Source organism: Malus sylvestris, chromosome 8, assembly GCF_916048215.2.
Source record: "Malus sylvestris chromosome 8, drMalSylv7.2, whole genome shotgun sequence".
Taxonomy (NCBI): Eukaryota; Viridiplantae; Streptophyta; class Magnoliopsida; order Rosales; family Rosaceae; genus Malus; species Malus sylvestris.
Window position 1 is genome coordinate 313,557 of NC_062267.1, and position 22,958 is coordinate 336,514.

Sequence of the window (22,958 nt, forward strand, 5' to 3'; positions counted from 1 at the left end):
AGGCGAAGGTGAAAATAAATAGTTTGAATGATAATTTATGTACGAATTTGTAAGAATCGACTAAATACCGTGACCCACGTTTTTTGCGAAAAATGTAAATTTTTATTTATACAAAATATTTTGTGTGAGCATTAAGAAAAACTTTATAAGGCATTTGGAAGTGGATTTATGATTTATTGAGCAATATAGTTGAGAGGCCCAAAACATTGTTAAAATGGGGTTCCACCCTCAAGGATATCAATAGAATGTAACCTTAATTTTCAAAACTTTATGGTGAGGCAAAGGTGAAAATAAGTAGATTGAATAATGATTTCTACACGAATTTGCAAAACCGATTAAAAACCGTGAGCGTTAACATGTTTTTTACCTCAAAAATGCAAATTTTTTATTTTCAAGACATATTTCCATGAGCATTAAGGAAAAATTTATAAGGCGTTTGGAAGCAGATTTACAATTTATTGAGCAACAAATGTATATTCAGTAGACTATTTAAGCCGAAACTAAGAAACTACGTTAAAAAAAATATGGTTGTGAGCCCCAAAACATTGTTAAAATGGGGTCCACCCTTAAGAATATCAACATAATGTCTTAACTTAATTTTCAAAACTTTACGGTGAGATGAAGGTGAAAATAAATAGATTGAATAATGATTTATAAACAAATTTGCAAAACCGACTAATCTTGTATCAATAATTCTATTTCGCGACTTGGAAAATTCATAAAAAATAAAAAAATAAAAAAAAAAAGCTTTTTGAAGTCAAATAAATTAAAAGATCGCTTCGAATGGGCTTAAAATGTTTCCCTTAATTCGCATGCAAAAGATCTCGCAAAACTAAAAAAATTGATTTTTACAAAAAATTGTGAGCAATAAGTCGCCAACGGTTTTGCCAATTTCTAAAAAGACTTTGAATAATTCAATTTAATTTTCTCCGCCCACCCTAAGCTTGTAAAAATTAGTTAAGACCTTTCAAAGACAATACGGATGCCAGAACCACTCTAGGACCATGCTAGTATTTTCCCATCTATTACTCTATTTTGTGATTTAGAAAATTCATCAAAACTATTTCCAGGGGTCAATGAATCCCAATGGATAACGTTCTAGAAAACAGCACCAAATAAGACTTTGTAATGATTTTTGTAAAAGTTGAAAAAACCGAATCAAAATTGTGAAAACGTATTTTGGTCATACAAGCAAGAACATATAAATACTAGAAATCTCCGTCGGGTATGGAAGAAGTAGAAAGCAACTCTCCAAAAAAACAAAAAATAATGCGAAAAATATAGCAGCATTCACCCTAACTAAAAACTCAAAACAAAAAACTAAACGTAGTGGCGACTGAAAGAATGAATAAAATGAACACTAAAATGTCCGTTACAAAAGACGAGTTTCAGCCAATACAATTGGAATTCGATCCACATTCTAAACTAGACCACCTAAGTTTAGTCACCTTTCATTGTGGAGAAAATTCATCTGGCGGTTCATCAACCGGAGGCGACAATGATCCAAAATCAAGGGCAGGGTAGACACCAGGTGGCCTTTCTCGAGGTTTAATTGACAGCAATTGGCTAGAGTCACCAACAACATCTGCCCATCCGTAATGCGGCTCAGCCCTTCATCAAAGATTGAAAAATCAAAATTAGTTTTACAGTAAGAGCAATAACAGAAGATATAATCTAAATTATATATATTTGATTCCCTAGAATCCTTTTGACTGCTTCAATATACTAAATGCAGACAGAACCAACTCCAGCGCGGAAGTGTGTGTGGAGAGAGAGTTGGAGACAGAGAGAGAGACAGAGAGAGGGAGAAACTATTACTCGTAATAGGTCTCCTCGTCCACAACAATATCCCAGCTTTCCCCAGTCGTGCTTTTCCCATATTTGTGCACCTTACTGCAACGAGAAAGCAAGTTAACTTGTCAAAGAAAAACCAAAACAATAGATGACAATGCAGTTCAGCAAGCTTATCCCTTTTCCGTACCCATTTCCAAAGTGCTCTTCTCCCCATGTCCTTGACCAACCTAGACATTAGAGAACAAAAAGAGAGTTGCATCAGATTACATTATTGAAAAGTTAAATGAACATGAAGATCTGAATAATTGGAACGGATTCAAGACTATATATATGTTTGACACGTGGTATAGTAAAAGGAAACAATTAAGGGCAAACAAATTTTGTGTTGATCATAGTTCAAGGTCCTTGCACATACGTTCACCGCTTGGAGATACATGCCATGTCTCCCCTTGTCGCGAACCTATTCCAGCAAAGAACTTCTCTTCCCACTTGTCTCCCCATTTGGTTCCAAGTTCAGTCTCAGCCCATTTATCAGTCCTGAAAATTATAGCGTCCAGCATATATCAATGACTAGATATTTTTTAGCTGCCTGTATTGTGCTTCATATTTTTCATTGTAAATGGTCCAATGATGATACCGGATGATAAACGAATTTCCAAATTTAAGAGGAAGGAGGAACAATGAAGGGTTTTTTGTTTTAAATGAACAGATGAAGAATTAAATCAAGTCAGTTAGAGAAGATAATTAGAAGAAAAAAACCATTTGAGAACAGATCCCCTTCCATCATAATGCTCTCCCCACTTCTCCCACCAGGACTGCTCATTAAGTCTTCCATATTTGTGTGCTCCTTTCTCGGTCCAGCCTTTAGCATCATATTTCTCCCACCTGCATCCAAATTATTAAGTAAAATCGTCCATATGTTTTATCTAATTCATCAATCCTTCAATGCATTATAATGTGACTGAAAAATGAATTAGCAGCAAACCGTACTTTAGCTTACCATTTCTCATACCATCCAGCATTTTCAGTGCCTGATTTTGCTTGTTTCTGTGCACTTCTCTCAATTCTTGCTACATTACTGTGCTTTCAAAGTTGCAACAGTGATTTATATTGGGAGAATGAAACAAGAGGAGGTCAAGAAATATAAATTTAAAAAATTTCTATAACTACCGCTCGCTTAGTAAGTTAAAAGTAATTCTCTAAAACTTAAATGAAATAAAGGTAAAATAAAGACCTCCATTCATCTTGATGAAGAACTTCTTGCCAAGTTTCCCACCACGAATCCCCTTCAGCATTTCTACCAGATTTCTCCACACCTATGAAAAGATAACAGATGGGAATTATGCATGCCTATATGTACCCATGCCCATGATATAGTAGTGAAATTAGCTGAAAGACGAGTTGCTGTAAACGTACACAGGACAGAACAGTATCTTCAGGGAAAAAAAAAAAAAAAAAAAAAAAAAACAGATATTGATTAATTAATCACGTCTGTAGTGAATGATTGTCGTTCAATGCCCTTAGATATTTGTGCTAGTTTTCACAGCAGTGGGAAGGGTTGAGTTCAAAAATTTCCAGAAACAAGGATGATACTGGACCTACAAAGACAGTGCCTACAAATTTACTTATTAGATGACCATAAATGTTTTATATTGAAGCAAAAACATTTTTCCCGTCTAGAAAAATGAATGTATTGCTTTGTTTATGTCAAACTACTCTGAAGTTTGTGGTTTATTCAGGACAATGAAGAACCTAAGATATCTCATTCATTGAAATTTTGTAGTGATGGACATGGTTAATGAGAGTTAGCAGTTGAAGATGAAGACAAGGAAGAAGTATACCTAGCTCTTTGTATCCGGTCCAGTCACTTTTCTCCCACCACTGTCAATGAGATCAATAAATCCAATTAAATGCATCCACCTGGGATGATTCTCAATGGGGTTATAAAGACAAAGTCAATGCAGCAAGGGACTTGGAATATGAATATGACACTAGTTTACAGGTAGCAGGATGTCCAAGTCCCCCTCTACTTTTTTAGGGCTTTTGAGAATGAAATAAAGGCGCCTTGATAATACAATCTTAGAATTCAGTGATAACTATTACTGTAAACAAAATGACGGAGATGCCTAATAAAGTGAAGGATAGTCAAGAAGGTTTGTCAAGTCATACATGGCAGAGCTAACAAAGTTAAAAAAGCAAAATAATTATGATAAATTATGATATTATACAGTTTCTTTCCATTGTGAAGAAGCGTCGTGGGAGGTACCACCCATCCTTGTCCACCTACATCTGTAGCCATTGTTGCCAAGGTCCTCGCCACTTTCGCGATACCAAGTGCTGCCATCTTCATTGGTACCAGACTCGTTTACATTTTCGTTTAACAAGCTGATGCCCCACTCCTTCTCATTGGCAATGCCAGTATCTATAAAACATATCAAACACCACAATAATCACAACAAGAACAATGATCAATCAAATATCATAGTAATTATCTACCGAAACCATCCATGAAGCACAATGATGGTATATTAGCAAGTGGTGAATGATTGATTGATTGAATTACCTCTTTTCGGAGGACTGTCACGAGATTGTGGACCGGAGTTTCTTGGGGTACAGCGAGGGTAGTGTTTCTCTTGTTTGGACAGGAAGCGAGATCTGCAGCAATATACAGTAGAGTAGAGTGAATTAATTATAAACACCAAAAGCCAAAAACAATACTAGAACAAACAGAACGGAATTGAAGCAAATTCCCTCATAAATTGAAAATTGAAAATGTAACGTACTGAGCAGGAGAAGAAGAGGAAGACGAAGCGAAGAAGGGTAATGCGGCGGAGGCTTGGACTCCAGCAGCTCTGTGAGCCCTTTTCTTGGAATCGAAGCGCCGGTCGTCCGCCTTGTCGACGGTCTTTCCGGAGAGAATCGGAACAACGGGGTCGGAGCAGCAGCAAGTGATTAGAGTGACTGCGGGTGGGTCGGCCCTGGGAAGGGAGAGTCTCCTCCTGCGCTTCCTGAGATCCCGCATGCGGCCGGCATTAGTATCAGTAGAAGGATGGGGATATGGATGGAAAGCGAGGCCGAGGCGGGTGAGCTTGAAATCAGGAGGAGAAGCGAAGCCTCTGGAAGTGGCCACCATTGCGTTTACAAAAAAGCCATCCCAATGAATCCCAAGCGGAGGAAACGTGGACTGAGACTGAGAGGGTTGGGAGGGAGTCCTCACTGTAGGAGTTGGAGTGGGAAACTGACTAAGTAGTCTCTCTCCCTGAGTTTGGGTTTGGGTTTGGGTTTGGGTTTGGGTTTGGGTTTGCGTTTGGGTTTTAGTTTTGGTTTTGAATTTGGGGGAAGTTAATTACTTAATGAGGTGGGAGAAGTAATTTGGTTAGTGGTTCAATTTATAAAGAAAGAAATAAGGGAGAAGGTTAGGGGGGAGGGAGGGAGGGCAATGAGAGCAACGCAGAGCGACATTTGAAAATTGACTGATTGAATGAGGTGGGCTGTGGCCACTGGCCAGAAGAAGATGAACAACTAAGGAGGGAAGGAAGGATGGAGGGACTCGGGAGGCCTCGCCTCCTCTTTGTCTTTTGTAAATCAACCTCTCCACCTTTTTCAATTTCTCCTCCTCCTCCTGCTGGATGTGACAGAAATAGAGACGGTGGAGGGAAATGGTAATCATGTGGTTGGTTTGTTATACGAGAAATTGAGGGATAGACTCAGAAATTGGAGAAATTAGCAAAGTTGAGATTAGGGCGACTAAAATTTGGCCTCATGGTTATCTGTAAATAAAAAAATAAAAAAATGAATTAATTATAAAAAGGGCCGATCATTTTGTTCCTTCATAGATATCCCATCATTTAAAGAGACGTGGCAAGATTCTAGAAGGGGTAACAGTCACCTTAAGCTAAGGGTGAGCAAAACAGAAGACTCGAGTGAGTCAGATGGGTTGGTGGCTGCAAGTGCAAACAATCGGCCGTGCCCTCCGCCTCCAATCCCGCGATTTTATCTTACCACCGTTACACGTGAGCAGACTTGACCCCACTTCCATTCTTTCTTCTGTTTTGTGTTTCGAGTGCATTTTTGCTCACCACCATTTAGTGTGGTGTATGCTCATCACCTTATTTATCACCATTAGATAAGTTTGAATTTCGAGATTTGTGCCTATCTACTACACGAATCTCGAAATTCAAACTCATCTAACGGTGATAAATAGGGTGGTGAGCATACACCACACTAAATGGTGGTGAGCAAAAATACTCCCTTTGTGTTTCTCCCCACCATGGCTCTCTCTACCGCTGACACGTGCTCTCTTCCACAAGTCTTGACTCCTACTCTAGCCAAAATTCATATGACAAATTAAGTAAGTAGCCACTAGTTTCAAAGTGAATCCATTCATATTCACATACATGCATTTTAATGAAACGGAAAAAACTTGCATGCACTAGTTTTTTTACATTTGCAACATCATGCATCGTTTACATGACTTTGAATGCCCAACACGCGTCACATTGGTGAATTCAAATCTCCTCCTTTTGATGAAGTTTGTTACTACTTTCCAACCAATTCAACTAAAATCAAGGAATTAGTAACTTACTACTAAGTTTTAGTAGTATTACTCTTCACTTGTAAAGTGAGAGATCTTAAATTTGATTCTCACCAATAACAAATTCGAACCAATTATTATGGTTAGTCCATTGTGAGATTTTATCGACTCTCCTCTTAATGTAAATATATGCGATTATGAGTTAGTTTATCCTAAATAATGTATTTCAAGAACAGGATAATTACTCTCATTCGCCCACACCTGTTTCAAAAAACAAAACTCTATTGATTTGAATTTGCGCTAAATTCAAACAGATGAATGCCGAATACTTTATCCACTTTCAAACCCCAAAAAAATAACAGTGCTCACACCATTGAACTATTTTCTATCCACATTATATTTTCGCCGTCTACTATTATACTCGCTTAATAAAACCCCGTTCCGGCCACGTCGTACGGAATCCCCAATCCTCACCATACAACACTCGGGCGACCGACCCTCTTCAAGCCCGCCAGTCACAACATTCAAACTCACACTCTCCTCCAAAATCGACCCATTATCATCCCCATCTCGCTTTCCCTTCCCCGCTCTCTTTCTCCTCCTCCTCCTCCTCCTCCTCCTCCTCTTGCCCTTCCTCCACCAAAACTCCCACCGTGCTCACCCTGATCATCCACCTCTGTTTTCAACCTCGCCAATCCAAAATCTCCAATCTTGGCATTGGGAATCCGAGTCCAGCAACACATTGCTAGGCTTCACATCACCGTGAATCACCGGTGAGTCACAAACATGGTGCAAATACTCGAGCCCAAGAGCCACATCAAGCACAACACTGAACCTTTTCTTCCAATCCAGCAATGCTTCTTGGAGGCTTCTATTGGGCATGAGCTTGTAGACCAACCGCAGCTTCCAGCCGTGGCGGTCGGTGGAGAAGCCGAGAGAGAAGAAATAGAAGACAGAGAGGCACGAGGCAAGAGAAATGGGACTAGAAGAGAGAGACGGTGGGGGAGAGAAATGGGGTAGGGGTCTAAAAGTCTTTTTCTAAAAAAGATTTTCACTAATATTTTTGTTAAAATATAGGTAGAAAATAAGACAACTACCCCTTCCAATAGGCAGAAGGCTTCAGATTCTGAATTCCATAAACCCTTATGAGGTTGCTTGACACGCGTCTAACCAATTGGCTCCACCACGTGTCAGTACTTGGCAGCATGATGACATGGCCGGAGCACCTGTTGACCACCAGCTTCTCATGTAGAAATGCTTGTGGATAAACGATCTTGCATTTGACAGAAAGGAGGATAAGGTATCTTACGTGTAAAGTAGGAGGTGGCACGAGAGAGAGAGTCATGGTGTAATGATGGCCATGTGTCTGGCTGATAGAACATGTGGGACCACTTGGATGTCTCCTGTGCTGTTGCAGGACGAGGAAACCAAGCACATTTCTTTTGGCGTGTCTGGAATCTGGATTGGATAAGGTTAACCTCGTCACTTGATCACGAAAGTTGAGGAGGCAACAAATCCATCTTTGTCCAACAACCACCACCTCATAAACCAAAACAAAAATCCACCTTCAAGAGTCTTCGATTTTATTACGTATTCTTGTGTTTGCGTCTCTCACATTGCATGAATCGTCAAGCAATGAGAGAGCTGATGTACAAAGATTGGTAGAGCAGCACAAATGTAAGTTTTGAAATTCCAGTGTTGTACATATCCTTCACATCCTTCAAACGAGAGATGATAAGATCAAAATTGGTAACAGTCGCAGGTGTTAAAAAACCCATTATTCAAGTAATCATTCAAATAACTAAAAGGGGGAGGGAGGGAAATACAATGAGCTTATTTGACAAAGACGAAATCTAAGAAAGATGAATTGTACTCAACACATGAATGAATGTCAAACGAAATCAGAACAACACACACCAAGTAGACCAATCACAACAACAGGGACCAGTTTCTCAAACCTATTTCTTGGAGAGAAATGGCTTCACCGATTCTACAACTACCTGTTTTTCATGGAAAAGAAAGAATTTCGCCTTTATTAGACACAGTTTAACTGGTTAGCGTGCACACTTCTTTCAAAACACAGACAATACATGCCTGTGTGACGATGACGCATTTGATGCATGTATGCGAATTGCAGATGAAGCATGTTACAAATGCATATGAAACTGGCATCATTTAACAAAACTTATACTAAAATTCATGCTTCTACTGGAAGAAAAAAAATGAATGATTTGAAACAAATAGATCTTGGTGTCCCTAGTGGTTCTTACCCTCCCATCATAGGATAATGATGCAAAGATCCAAGGCTCACGAGAGCTCCATGCAAGACCTATAGTTTCAATTAAAATTAATTTAGTTTAAGATAAAAATAAATAATAAAAAAATCAAATATATGCCTCAGGAGTTGCCTTAGTTACCATAAATACTATCTTCATAGTCACTGTAAGAGTTGAGCAATGGATCAATCCGCCTAGTAGGCGAGTCAACCAGGCTGACAAGACATGATAAGAACCACATCAGTAAAATCAAAGAGTGTAATTAGTCAACGCAAAAGAATCTATGGAGTGTCGGGGCAAGTACACTACCGTTCAGACTCATCATTGCTATATGGAGAAGCAAACCACAGGTTGACAGCTGAGTCTGTACCGGAACTCTGCAATAGAATACTTTTATCAGAAAGTGTTCAAATGTACTCAAACATGTAAACATTGTGCGTGCGTGTGTGTGTGTGAGAGAGAGAGAGAGAGAACAAACCAAAATCAGCCCGTCGTACTCAGGGTTATACCGGGCAGCCCATGTCCTGAAAATATTTCAAGAGGTAACGATCAGACAATTGAAGTTTGCAATTATTGGCACTTCTTTGATACAAGTATGAACATCCCAAAAATTCTGAAACATTCACCGATACACAAAAGGTCATCAGGCAAAACCATGGCTGAAGAGACCGAAATGCAACAGTACAGAAAATATTTACCAGTGTGTGTGTCCTGGAAGCTCCTGGATAGGCACGTTTGGCTTCCTAAGATCCCATACATGTATACCAGATTCATCTTCTGCAGTTATCTGTAAAAGTGTTAACAATTTGTGCTATAGTAACAGAAACAAATGATCGTGATAACTGCCATGTTGAGAAATGATAAAGAAAAATAAAAAGAAAAAATCATTATATAATTTGGAAGACTTACCCTGTCAATTAATCATTATATATTTTGGAAGATATAAGTACACCCTGTCATTCATTTTTTCTGTGAAATGCATCAAGGATGAGGATGGAAAGGTTCTTGCTACAGAGAACGCGGTTAAAGACAGATGGAAGGGTTATTTTCATAATCTTTTCAATGAAGGACATGAAAGGAGTGCTTCTTTAGGGGAGTTGAGTAACTCAGAAGAGTGTAGAAACTACTCTTTTTATCGTAGAATCCGGAAGGAAGAAGTGGTTGTAGCTTTGAAGAAGATGAAGCATAGAAAAGCAGTAAGCCCAAACGATATACCAATCGAAGTGTGGAAAGTTTTGGGAGAGACAGGTATAACATGGCTCACTGACCTTTTCAATAGGATTTTGAAAACGAAGAAGATGTCAAATGAGTGGCGAACGAGCACTTTGGTGCCTATCTACAAGAATAAGGGCGATGTACAAAATTGCATGAACTATAGGGGTATTAAGCTAATGAGTCATACAATGAAGCTCTGGGAGAGAGTCATTGAGCATAGATTGAGGCAAGAGACACAGGTTTCGGACAACCAATTCGGGTTCATGCCAGGGCGCTCAACCATGGAGGCAATCTATCTCTTACGAAGATTGATGGAAAGATATAGAGATGGGAAAAAGGATTTACACATGGTCTTTATAGATTTGGAAAAAGCGTATGATAGGGTCCCAAGAGACATTCTTTGGAGGATTTTAGAGAAGAAAGGAGTACGAGTAGCATATATCCAAGCTATACAGGATATGTATGAAGGAGCAAAGACTGCCATAAGAACTCATGAAGGACAAACCGAAAGCTTTCCCATAACTGTAGGATTACATCAAGGCTCATCCTTAAGTCCTTACCTTTTTGCGTTGGTAATGGATGAGTTAACAGGACATATTCAAGATGATATTCCTTGGTGTATGCTTTTCGCAGACGATATAGTATTGATAGATGAAACTCAGGAATGGGTAAATGCAAAGCTTAACCTTTGGAGAGAAGTGTTGGAATCTAAAAGTCTTCGCCTAAGCCGATCAAAGACAGAATATATGGAGTGCAAGTTCAGTGCAAATGGAGGCCAAAACGAGTTAGGGGTGAGGATCGGAGATCAAGAAATACCAAAGAGCGGCCGTTTTCGTTACCTAGGATCTATCTTGCAAAAGAACGGAGAATTAGATGGAGATCTCAACCATAGAATACAAGCTGGATTGATGAAGTGGAAGAGTGCATCCGGCGTGTTGTGTGACCGCCGTATGCCACTGAAGCTCAAGGGAAAATTTTATAGGACGACAATAAGGCCGGCGATGCTGTATGGCACAGAATGTTGGGCGGTGAAGCATCAACACGTACACAAAATGGGTGTAGCGGAGATGAGGATGCTTCGTTGGATGTGTGGGCACACGAGAAATGATAAGATTAGGAATGAGGATATCCGGGGTAAAGTAGGAGTAGCCGAAATTGAAGGAAAGATGAGAGAAAATCGGTTACGGTGGTTTGGACATGTGCAAAGAAGGCCTACTGACGCTCCGATTAGAAGATGCGACTATGGGACAGAGGTTCAGGGCCGAAGGGGTAGAGGAAGACCTAGGAAAACTTTGGAAGAGACCCTAAGAAAAGACTTAGAGTACTTGGATCTAACGGAGGACATGACACAGGACAGAACACAATGGCGTTCTAAGATTCATATAGCCGATCCCACTCAGTGACTTGGATTTTCCAAGTCTCCAACCGAGAAGTTTTCCTCACTCGGGAAATTAAGGGAACACTACCTCAACCTACATGCTCCACTCACAAAGCTTCAACATACAAGCTTCAACAAAAGAAAATTCAAAGAACTTAGCGAAGAAGGCTTTGGTGTATTTAACACAATACGTTGAAATGAAGGAAAGCTTATTTATTGATATCCCCGATAAGTTACAAATATGTACATATACTTGAGTCAAAATAAACAAACAAGAGGGAGCCTTCACAAAGGTTGCTTAGGAGAAGTCTCAGCAGTCGGTAGAGCCCCAGAAAGAGAAGGCACCGGAGGGGGATCATTCGGAGCCTCAGTACTGGACAGAACCCTAGAAGGAGGAGGCATCAGAGGTTGATCATTTGGAGCTTCATTACGCGGTACAGCCCCAGAAGACGAAGGCAATAAATGCTTTTGGAACAAACCCACAAATCTCTGATGATCAAGTAAAACCTGACCATCAGATTCCTTCATCTGGTCAAGCTTCCTCTTCATGTTTGTAGCATAGTCATGTGCGAGCCGGTGCAACTGTTTATTCTCATGCTTGAGCCCTCTAATCTCCTGTTTGAGACTCATCACTTCAGCCGCCAATGATTCAACTTGGCGAGTTCGAGCAAATAGGCGTTGGGCCATATTAGACACAGAACCTGCACACTGAACACTGAGAGCCAGAGAATCCTTAACAGCCAACTCATCAGACCGTTTGGAAAGTAGTCTGTTATCTTTGGGAGTGAGAAGGTTCCTGGCCACTACCGCAGCGGTCATATCATTCTTCATCACGGAATCCCCAACGGTAAGAGGACCAGTAGGGGAGACGAATGATGGGCGCCATATGTTGTCTGGAGAAGGCGGGGCTGCCTCTTCAACAAGGTTCAAGTCAAAACGACGGTCGGAGGGGCCAGACATTTTCAAAGGTGTTGAAGAGAGAAGAGGTCGGACAAATCAAGATCTTAGAAGTGCAAGAATTGAGCTTCTACTGGTGGATATTCAAGTGTGCTTTGGAACTTAATGTCAGCCCCTATAAAAATCTGCACTCGACGAAGCTTCAGAAATCGAAGAGGCACCTGCTCAGAAATCGAAGAGGCGTTTGCTTTCTTAAAAGCTGAGCTGCTTAGAGACCACGAGGGTCGATCTCAGAAATCGAAGAGGCGTTTGCTTTCTCAAAAGCTGGACTGCTCAAAGACCACGAAGGCCGATCTCAGAAATCGAAGAGGCTTGCTTTCTCAAAAGCTGGGCTGCTCAGAGACCACGAGGGCCGATCTCAGAAATCGAAGAGGCACCTACTTTTCCAGCCTTGTCAGCACCTGTCACACGCACACTCAGCTTTGCGGAAATTATGGGCATTCTGTCGAAGATTTCTGGCGAAGTAGAAAGCACATGAATCGTACTGTTCAATCACCCACTTCCCACACGCAACAGTAGCTCATGGGTACCACATATAACTTTGCCAAAGTTCTCTGACAAAGTTGAGACACGTGAAGCTTGCAGCTCCCACTACATCGCTCTGACCAAGAAGGGTAAAAGAATAGCAAAGAAACAACACTAACAAAGTTTAGACACATAAATTTTGAAGGTCTAGCTACCATATTATTACCCACAAGGGTAAAAGAACAGTACCACTGCTGGATAATTGGAAAGTCCCGGTTTGTCAACCTCTGTGCTTCGTGGCAAGGTAGACTAGCAAACATGCCCAACCTTTACTCACATTCGAGAAAACACTCCCAACAAGATTGCTTGCTCCAAAATCGAAGAGGCACCGCCCTCCGAATCTCGAGAGCCAGACTCCCAACATGATTACTTTCTCAAAAATCGAAGAGAGGGTAAAGGAACAGTACCACTGCTGGATAATTGGAAAGTCCCTGTGTGTCAATCTCTGTGCTTCGTGGCAAGGTAGACTAGCAAACATGCCCAACCTTTACTCATATTCGAGAAAACACTCCCAACAAGATTGCTTGCTCCAAAATCGAAGAGGCACCGCCCTCCGAATCTCGAGAGCCAGACTTCTAACATGATTACTTTCTAAAAAATCGAAGAGAGGGTAAAGGAACAGTACCACTGCTGGATAATTGGAAAGTCCCTGTGTGTCAACCTCTGTGCTTCGTGGCAAGGTAGACTAGCAAACATGCCCAACCTTTACTCACATTCGAGAAAACACTCCCAACAAGATTGCTTGCTCCAAAATCGAAGAGGCACCGCCCTCCGAATCTCGAGAGCCAGACTCCCAACATGATTACTTTCTCAAAAATCGAAGACACCGCTCACCGAATCTAGAGAGCCAGACCCTCAGCAGGATTGCTTTCTCAAAAATCGAAGAGGCATCGTTCTCTGAATCTCGAGAGCCAGATCCCCGACAGGATTGCTTGCTCGAAAACCGAAGAGGCACCACTTTCCAAACTTCAAGAGCTGGATCTCCTTGGATAAAGCTTGTCTGTAATCTTCACACGCAACATCAGCTTTCCAGATACCATAGACCACTTTTTCAAAGTGCTCTGACAGAGTTAAAACTTGTGAAGCTGGCAGCTCCCACTACCGTGCTATGACCAAGCAGGGTAAAGGAATAGCATTATGACTTGATGTTAGAGAGACTCCTATATATGTCGACCTCCATCCCCAACGGACAGGCAGACCTGCAAAAATGTTCAACCCTTCCTCTTATCTGAGAGGGCACTCCCAACGAAGCCTTTCGAAATATTCAGCTTTCTTTCCCCCCGATAATACCTCTGTAAACAAGCTATACTAGAGCAAGATTATCTCATATCATCAAGGTTAAAAGCAAGAGTATCCCATATCATGCTTTTTCCCTGTCTTTTCCTTTGGCCTTGTTCTTACCTGCAAGACAAGGAGAAAGAGAGCAATCAGTCAGCACTTGGAATCAAGCTTCCAGCCAAAAACTGACTACCTGGAACCCCTTACCTGATTACTTACCTGGCATTGCTCTCGAGTACTCATCTTCAACATCTTATGCTTCTAGGGAAGATACCGCATCTGCCTGAGGAACAGATAGGGCAAGGTAGAAGGATACAAGGAAGCATGTGGAGACAAGCGTAACAGCACACGTGCCGATACATCCACTACTCTATCAAAAGCCAAAGTATCCCATATCAGCAGGGTCGAACGTACTCTAGATTTGATGGACTTGTTTTGACCCTCAAATTCTTCAGTCGGCCTTATACTTTGGAGGAAACCAGAAAACCCTCCAGCCCAGTTCAAGAATAAGCCTGTGGAAAGTTACTTCTTCAAAAGCAAAAGTATCCCATATCATCTCTTCTCATTTTTCTTCTCTTTATCCTTCATGCTGCCTGTAAGATAGGGAGAATGTGAACAATCAGCCGGAGCTCTGATTGCTTACATTGTCTGTCACCTCTTTCAGCAGATCCCCTAGCTCGGCGACTTGGGGGACTCCTACTACATGGTTTGTATCGCGCTTGACCAAGCCTGAAACTACAAGTAAGCTTCAAGTGACATTGATACATTACCTTGTGCATCTCCACCAGTTACAGATACCACCCCTGGATGGAGGAAGAGTACTTCCAGAGAAGATGTCACATCTACCTATGAGACAGATAAGGAAAGTCAAGACGATACCACACTCCGGTACTTAGAAGTTTCATGGTTACGAGATCATTCTCCCACAATATTTCCTAATGTCATTTGTACTAAATCATTCACTTGTACTCACTAAAGGAGAGCTTGAACCTATGTACTTGTGTAAACCTTTCACAATTAATGAGAACTCCTCTATTCCGTGGACGTAGCCAATCTGGGTGAACCATGTACATCTTGTGTTTGCTTTCATATCTCTATCCATTTATATACTTATCCACACTAATGACCGGAGCAATCTAGCGAAGATCACAAAAAGTGACCGTTTTCGCTACCTAGGATCTATCTTGCAAGAGAACGGAGAATTAGATGGAGATCTCAACCATAAAATACAAGCTGGATGGATGAAGTGTAAGAGTGCATCCGGCGTGTTGTGTGACCGTCGTAGGCCACTGAAGCTCAAGGGAAAATTTTATAGGACGGCAATAAGGCCAACGATGTTGTATGGCACAGAATGTTGGGCGGTGAAGCATCAACACGTACACAAAATGGGTGTAGCGGAGATGAGGATGCTTTGTGGGATGTATGGGCACACGAGAAAGGATAAGATTGGGAATGAGGATATCCGAGATAAAGTAGGAGTAGCCAAAATTGAAGGAAATATGAGAGAAAATCGGGTCCGGTGGTTTGGACATGTGCAAAGAATGCCTACTGACGCTCCGGTTCGAAAATATGACTACGGGACAGAGGTTTAGGGCCGAAGGGGTAGAGGAAGACCTAGGAAAACTTTGGAAGAGACCCTAAGAAAAGACTTGAGTACTTGGATCTAACGGAGGACATGACACAAAACCGAGCGCAATGGCGGTCTAGGATTCATATAGCCGACCCCACTTAGTGGGAAAAGGCTTTGTTGTTGTTGTTGTTGTTGTTGCTCTAATGTATTTTGAGAGTAGACAGATTTCTTGTGAGATGAGAATACTGTTACTCGATTTTTATGCAACACAATAGACTAATCCTTGTCTCTGTGTCAGTGCATGAGTCGAGCACGCAAGTTATGTGAACATCTTTCAAGTTCTCAAATTCAGAATTGACTCGAGAGAATAATTGAAGAGAATGAATTGAATTAAATATAGACAGAGAATGAAACAAGCACACTCAGAGGAACAGAAAACTACGTTCTTACAAGCACATGTTTCTTGTTGGGGTTATAATCAACATTGCGAACGTGAGCATGCTCAATAGAATTTGTCTTCCTGCATATAAACGGTAACTATTATTGATCAAGAAAGGATATTGATGACAAAAACCTCAAACAAGTAACAGTCCCTAAAATAGCTCTGTTCATTCTTGGTTGATAATAAATATAATCTGCAGAATGACAAGCCAGTCCCTATAGTAGTACAACAGTACCACAGTAGCCATCCCTAGGCAGCCCTTCATGTGAACTATCAAAACTGAATATATGCTTCACATGAGGATTTGACTAATTAAGTTTGAAAATCCATGTTGGCCCTGTTTAACAAATAAAAACAATGCAAGTGTTAATACGTACTTCATTGTTCGTAGATCCCAAAACTGAATGGATGATTCACATGTTGCTGCAACAGCATTGATATCATGTGGATCCCATGCACCACCAGACAAGTAGTGCATCACACCAGCTGACTCCTGTGATTGTACCTGGACTCGGAAAACAAACCTAAATAAGAATCACTCTGGAATTGAAAGTGATATACCATTGACTTCTAAGCCTTTTAAGATCTTGAAAGGCCAATAAGTTTTATTATGGTAACAAGATTGAATACAAAACATACGTGAGAGAGTGAGAGGAAAATTTCGTTGTCTTTTCCTTCCTACCTTGCTCACAACAATAACATTTTATTCTTCTTCGGTTCATGCATAAGTAAGTTTTGGTTTTTATCCACGTCATTATTTCAATTACATGTCAGCATATTCAATTTTATAATTAAAAATTATTTAACCATTTCCAAATATATCTATTTTTAATTTGTACCCATTTTTTTAAATTTGCAACCATTTTTTAATTTGCAGCCAATTTTTTTAGTTTTAATTTATACCCATATATTTAATTTCTTTTACTGCCCATATTTTGAAATTTTTATGTGTACCCACTCTTCTAAAAATCCAGGTCCAGGCGCTAGGCGGCTGGCCACCATCCCAATTAATCCCTAGGCGTATGAAAATTAAAAAAGGGCGGCTAACCCTGCCTAGGCGCCCGCTAGGCACCCAACTAGATCGTGACTCTTACCAAAAAATAGATAACTTTCATTTTGCATTTTATTTTTTCAATAAATTATCATAGACTTGTTGAATACTTGAATGAACACACATTTCATTTTGCATTTTATTTTTTCAATAAATTATCAGACTTGTTGAATACTTAGATGAACACTCCTTATATGCTTCCATGTTTTCAATATGTTGTAATACCTTATAATCTATGTCGTTCTATTTTGCAATTTATGTATCTCAATATAATTATGTATTTTTTTTAAGTATAAGAAAATATTTATTTATATGGTTTATAATAAATTTAATTTAAATTAAAAAAACTGCCTAGGCGCTAGGCCCTTGACCTCCGCTCGACTAGCGTCTTTTAGAACCTTGTGTACACCCATCATTGTTTTAATCTTTTATTTGTACCCATAATTTTAAACCTTTTATTTGTACCCTTAATTTATTTATAATGCACCATTCATGTATTTAAGAGGGAAACTTTGGATGCGGTTCTGATTGACTAAAATCTTAGATTGAAACTTTATTAATTTGAATACTTTGATTGAAGAAAAAAATTTTAAATTTCAATATCATGTAAGAAATTTGATAACAAAATTATTAAATCATTCCTAAAATCATGCAACGATTAATATCAAATAGGGATATTTAATTTTTTTTCTCAAATTAGAATTGTGAGAAAACTGATCAAATTTCTTATTTTGAATATTTTTATTTTTAAATATTGGTCCATTTTAAATAATGAAAACGATGAAAGGTATAGAATAGTGAAGAAGGAGGTAAGAGAAGCGAAGCTAGCGGCTTTTGACAATATGTATGAGCAACTAGATACCAAAGAAGGAGAGTTGGATATCTATAAACTAGCTAGAGCAAGGGAAAAGAAGACAAGAGACTTGAACCAAGTGAGGTGCATCAAGGATGAGAACGCAAAGGTTCTTGCTAAAGAGAACGCGGTCTAAGATAGACGGAAATGTTATTTGCATAATCTTTTCAATGAAGGACATGAAGGAGTACTTCTTTGGGGGAGTTGAGTAACTCAAAAGAGTGTAGAAACTACTCATTAAGAAGGAAGAAGTGGTTGTAGCTTTGAAAAAGATGAAGCATAAAAAAGCAATAGGCCCAGATGATATACCGATCGAAGTGTGGAAAGTCTTGGGAGAGACGGATATAGCATGGCTCACAAACCTTTTTAATAAGATTTTGAAAACGAAGAAGATGTCAAATGAGTGGCGAAAGAGCACTTTGGTGCCTATCTACAGGAATAAGGTGGGGACGTACAAAATTGCATGAACTATAGGGGTATTAAGTTAATGAGCCATACAATCAAGTTTTAGGATAGAGTAATTGAGCATAGACTGAGGCAAGAGACACGGGTCTCAGACAATCAATTCGAGTCCATGTCAGACGCTCAACCATAGAGGCAATCTATCTCTTACGAAGATCAATGGAAAAATATAGAGGTACGAAAAAAGGATTTGCACATGGTCTTTATAGATTTGGAAAAAGCATATGATAAGGTCCCAAGAGACATTCTTTGGAGGATTTTAGAGAAGATAGGAGTACGAATAGCATATATCCAAGCTATAAAGGATATGTATGATGGAACAAGGACTGCCGTAAGAATTCATGCAGGACAAACCGAAAGCTTTTCCATAACTGTAGGGTTACATGAAGGCTCATCTTTAAGTCCTTACCTTTTTGCATTGGTAATTGATGAGTTAACATGACATATTCAAGATGATATTCCTTGGTGTATGCTTTTCGCAAACGATATAGTGTTGATAGATGAAACTTAAGAATGAGTAAATGTGAAGCTTAACATTTGGAGATAAGTGTTGGAATCTAAAGGTCTTCGCCTAAGTTGGTCAAAGACAGAGTATATAGAGTGCAAGTTCAGTGCAAATGGAGGTTCAGAATAGTTAGGGGTGAGGATTAGAGATCAGGAAGTACCATAGAGCGACTGCTTTCACTACCTAGGATCTATCTTGCAAAAGAACGGAGAGTTGGATGTAGACCTCAACCATAGAATACAAGTTGAATGGATGAAGTGAAAAAGTGCATCAGGTGTGTTGTGCGACTGTTGTATGCCACTAAAACTCAAGGTAAATTTTTTTAGGATGGCAATAAGGCCAGCAATGTTTTATGGCACGGAATGTTGGGCGGTGAAGCATCAACACGTACATACAATGAGTGTAGCGGAGATGAGAATGCTTCGTTGGATGTGTGGGCACACGAGAAAGGATAAAGAATGAGGATATTCGAGGTAAAGTAGGAATAGTCGAGACTGAAGGAAAGATGAGAGAAAATCGGTTAAGGTGGTTTGGACATGTGAAACGAATGCTTACAGACACTCCGGTTTGAAGATGCGATTACGAGACAGAAGTTCAAGGTCGAAAGGGTAGAGAAAGACTTAGGAAGATTTGGAAAGAGACTCTAAGAAAAGACTTAGAGTACTTGAATCTAACGGAAGACGTGTCACAGAACCAAGCGCAATGACGATATAGCCGAGCCCACTTAATGGGATAAGGCTTTATTGTTGTTGTTGTTGGTCCATTTTAAATAATAATAATAAATATTATAAAATATGGTATATAAATGAAATAAAATAAAAGTGAATAGATTACATTAAGAAAATGGGTACATTTACATTTTACGTATATATAACAAAGTGGTACATTTTTAATGAAAAATGGGTACACTATAAATAATTTATAAGTACAAATAAAAGATTTTTAAAATATGGGTACAAATAAAAGTTTAAAAATACAGGCACAAAAATATATGGGTACAAACTAAAACTAAAAAAATGGTTGCAAATTAAATTTAGGTCGTACCCAGTGCACAAGGCTCCCGCTTTACGCAGGGTCTGGGAGAGGTGAATGTCGGCTAGCCTTACCCCCATTTATGGAGAGGCTGCTCCCAAGTCTCGAACCCGAGACCTACCGCTCATGGGCGAAGGCACTTGCCATCGCACCAAGTGCGACCTCTCTGCAAATTAAATTTAGGTACATATTGAAAATGCATTTGTCACAAAATCTAAACTACATATTAGTACAACCCTCCTTGTCAACCTAAAGAGGGTGAAAAGCCTATTTAGTCTTCTATCACAGCAAAAAAGTTAAAGATAGTAACGTAAATTCACAAAACGAAATTTTGTTGTTTTTTGTTTAAACCTATAAATGATTTTAACATCTCTAATTTAAAAAAAATAATAAAATTAAAACATATTAATAGAACCCTTTTTGTCAACCAAAATAGGGTGAAAAAACTATTTAGTCTTCTATCACAATAAAAAAAATTAAGGACAATACTGTAAATTCACAAAACGAAATTTTGCTGTTTTTTTGTTTAAGCCACACCTACAAGTGATTTTAATGTCTCTAATTTTTTAAAAATTCAAAAAATAAAAAATAACCTCTCTCCCCACCTCCCCACTCCCACGTTCTCTCTCTCTCACTCTCTTCATCTCTCCTTTAATTTTAAAAACAAAATATAAAAAACTTTCACGCACATATACTAGTATAAATATATCAAATGTAAAGTTTCTAACACTAAAGGGAACTATTTGGAAGTGGCTAAATAATTTTTAATTATAAAATTTAAGTACGCTAACATGTAAATATTATATTATTGAAATAATGATGTGCATAAAAACCAAAGGACATTGATCAAAAATTGAAAAGGAATAAGGTTTCAATCAATGAAATTAAAAAAAGGAGGGATGAGAACCTAAATATACCATTTTTCATAAAAAAAAAAATGTACCACTTTGTTCTATGTAAAACCAACCAATTTTTTTTTTAACTATAATGTATCCATATTTTATAATAAAATGTACCCTAACGTACCCAAATTTAAAAATTAAAAAAAATTATTTTGTAATAAATAAAGAATTTGATCTAATTTCACATAATTCAAATTTGAGGAAAAAATTAAAAATCCCTATTTGGTACTAAACTTTGCATGATTTTAGGAAGGAATTGTTAATTTTCGTTATTAAAATTATTTATTAATACTGAAATTTAATATTTTGTCCTTCAATCAAAGTATTCAAATAAATAACGTTTTAGTCTAAGATTTTGGTCAACTGGAACCAAAGTTTCCCATTTTAAATTTTGAAAAGAGACAGAATCTGGTTACTTATATATGTATCACATATGCGGATGATTGACGAGAAATTTCTAAAGGAAATTCATCATAAAATTACCTGAGCCGCTTTTTTTGATAAATCTAAGCTCCACAAGGACAAATTTTCTTCATCAATGCTGATCAACTTATCATGCCTTCCCGATGGCCACCAAAGAATGCTGTTCAATGTATATTCACATCACATTGCATAAGAGAGTCAAAAATAACATGGAAAGAATCAATGAGTCCAACATATAATACAAAGTTCATACCAAACCACATCTCAAAACAAATAACACGAAACAAACTCGAGTTATATTCCACAAGAAATTTATTGCAAAGTAACACCTGTTACAAGAAAACCAAATACTCCTCCACAAACTTACATGATCCAAGAACATTAGATGAGCATCTTCGTTCTAACTTCTAAGCATAACATAATAAATTTAACTACTAAAGTAATAATTTATATTTCTAGAGATCCTTTTTCTGTGGTGGCATACATCTTTCTATTTCATTCCAAAAAAGACAACAACAGAAAAGAAAAAATGGTTGGGAGGATGAAAGATGACTTCGAAATTAATAAAACACAATTGGGCAACTAAATGATGCCGAGAGAAAGAGCAGGCTTAACATACTGACCACTTGATCTTGCCAAATTGTGAGTCGAGGGAGGTAATTCTTTCCAACTGAGGGGAATTCAATTCACCGTATAACTCGGGGATCTGCCATATTGCTGCTCCGTATGACTCGCCTTCAAGCACATTGAACTTTGTAAAAACACTGCCAATGTCTGACATGCTGGACTTGGAGAGAATTGAAAGCAAAATACAAATAGAGAAGCAATATAAAATAAGAGATGAAAATGCATAATTACCATTATTATTAGCATAAAACTTAGAGAGAAATAGGAAAGATAAAAGAGGAAAAGCATCCAATTAACAGTGAGAATATGTCATCCAAGCGTTGTTCAAAAAATTCAAAGGTATCATATCAGGGGAAATCCGAAATAATCAGAAAAAAATAAAAGAAAAGAAAACAGAATAGCAATTACCAGTAGAGTAAACAGTAGAGAAGATGCGTTGGTCGAAGGGACAGGAAGCAAGGTCCCAGATCTCGTTGGGGTGAGAAAACAAACCCTCGCACACGAGTTCGGTTCCATCGGAAGAGAGCCGAATCAAATGCACCTACTCAATTTCAACATTTCAATTCAATTCAATTCAATTATTCCGATCCACCGATTATGTTTGAAAGAATTCGACGAGAGGGAAGAAGGCAGGCAGGCAAACCTCGTTTTCTTCTTTGAGGCTGAGAGTGCCGGTGATGAAGCTAGTATGATCTGTGTCGGCTTTAACATCTGATATACATCTAGCCTGGCCGATTGTTCGATTGTTCGAATGGGAATCGGAATCGAATCAGTAGGGTTCATGAATTTGGGGAAGAGAGGGTAAAAGAAGGGAAGTGAGGATTAGGATTTCAAAAGTTCACCTGGTATTTCAGACCATACCCGATCCCCGATGATCCTCCTTGCATTGCTATTTGCTGCTCCACTGCCCGAAACTGAAACTACGACCGTCGTTGTTGCAACTTTGCATGCACAACCCAACCCCGTCCTCGCCCCACTTCCAAGTTACAGCACCCAAAATTTCATTTTCTTGGGCTAATGAGCCGTACAGGCCCAACTTTAAAATGTTGAACACGTCACCGTTTTCTTCTTGTTTTTCCCCCTTAATTCTATTTTCATTTAATTATAGGATAAAATACTGTTTACTATCCTCAT

General features: G+C 39.0%; 2 protein-coding genes and 1 long non-coding RNA gene across 13 annotated transcripts in view; all 3 read right to left on the reverse strand.

Annotated features, from left to right (window-relative positions):
* LOC126632038 (uncharacterized) overlaps positions 1–5,113 on the reverse strand; it is a 17,686-nt gene extending 12,573 nt beyond the window's left edge. For 2 of the 3 annotated variants that reach the window (XR_007626552.1, XR_007626551.1), the window contains exons 1-11: positions 4,578–5,113; positions 4,358–4,449; positions 4,023–4,216; positions 3,636–3,675; positions 3,029–3,110; positions 2,795–2,872; positions 2,554–2,679; positions 2,210–2,331; positions 1,982–2,021; positions 1,819–1,893; positions 1,449–1,611 (exon numbers count right to left, since the gene is read on the reverse strand). Coding sequence is in view for 1 of the 3 variants with exons in the window: in XM_050302252.1 (XP_050158209.1) it covers positions 1,452–1,611; positions 1,819–1,893; positions 1,982–2,021; positions 2,210–2,331; positions 2,554–2,679; positions 2,795–2,872; positions 3,029–3,110; positions 3,636–3,675; positions 4,023–4,216; positions 4,358–4,449; positions 4,578–4,927 (1,359 nt within the window). In the remaining 2 variants the exon portion in view is untranslated. Of the gene's footprint in view, positions 1–1,327; positions 1,612–1,818; positions 1,894–1,981; positions 2,022–2,209; positions 2,332–2,553; positions 2,680–2,794; positions 2,873–3,028; positions 3,111–3,635; positions 3,676–4,022; positions 4,217–4,357; positions 4,450–4,577 lie in introns of those variants that run through there. The other variant, XM_050302252.1, reaches the window with a different exon arrangement.
* On the reverse strand, positions 5,113–22,827 carry LOC126632040 (WD repeat-containing protein DWA2). Of its 9 annotated transcripts, none has more exons than XM_050302254.1 (15): positions 22,667–22,827; positions 22,468–22,551; positions 22,233–22,365; positions 21,821–21,932; positions 21,258–21,357; positions 16,347–16,474; positions 15,978–16,047; positions 9,303–9,391; positions 9,083–9,128; positions 8,914–8,981; positions 8,746–8,819; positions 8,599–8,657; positions 6,047–6,118; positions 5,684–5,845; positions 5,113–5,564 (listed from the first exon to the last, which is right to left on the reverse strand). In XM_050302254.1, exons 1-14 carry the CDS (start codon positions 22,709–22,711, stop codon positions 5,723–5,725), a joined length of 1,203 nt encoding a protein of 400 aa, XP_050158211.1. In that variant the 5' UTR covers positions 22,712–22,827; the 3' UTR covers positions 5,113–5,564; positions 5,684–5,722. The 9 variants fall into 9 exon arrangements, 7 of the variants coding, with proteins under 7 accessions (XP_050158211.1, XP_050158212.1, XP_050158213.1 ...); XM_050302255.1 differs by having other exon boundaries at positions 5,684–5,841; positions 6,043–6,118; XR_007626554.1 differs by lacking the exons at positions 5,113–5,564; positions 5,684–5,845; positions 6,047–6,118 and adding exons at positions 6,593–7,786; positions 7,894–8,046.
* Positions 12,900–14,238, reverse strand: LOC126632041 (uncharacterized). The gene is made up of 3 exons (XR_007626555.1): positions 14,177–14,238; positions 13,341–14,080; positions 12,900–13,122 (listed from the first exon to the last, which is right to left on the reverse strand). It is a non-coding gene; the product is annotated as an uncharacterized LOC126632041 (long non-coding RNA).
* Positions 22,828–22,958: the final 131 nt, after the last annotated feature.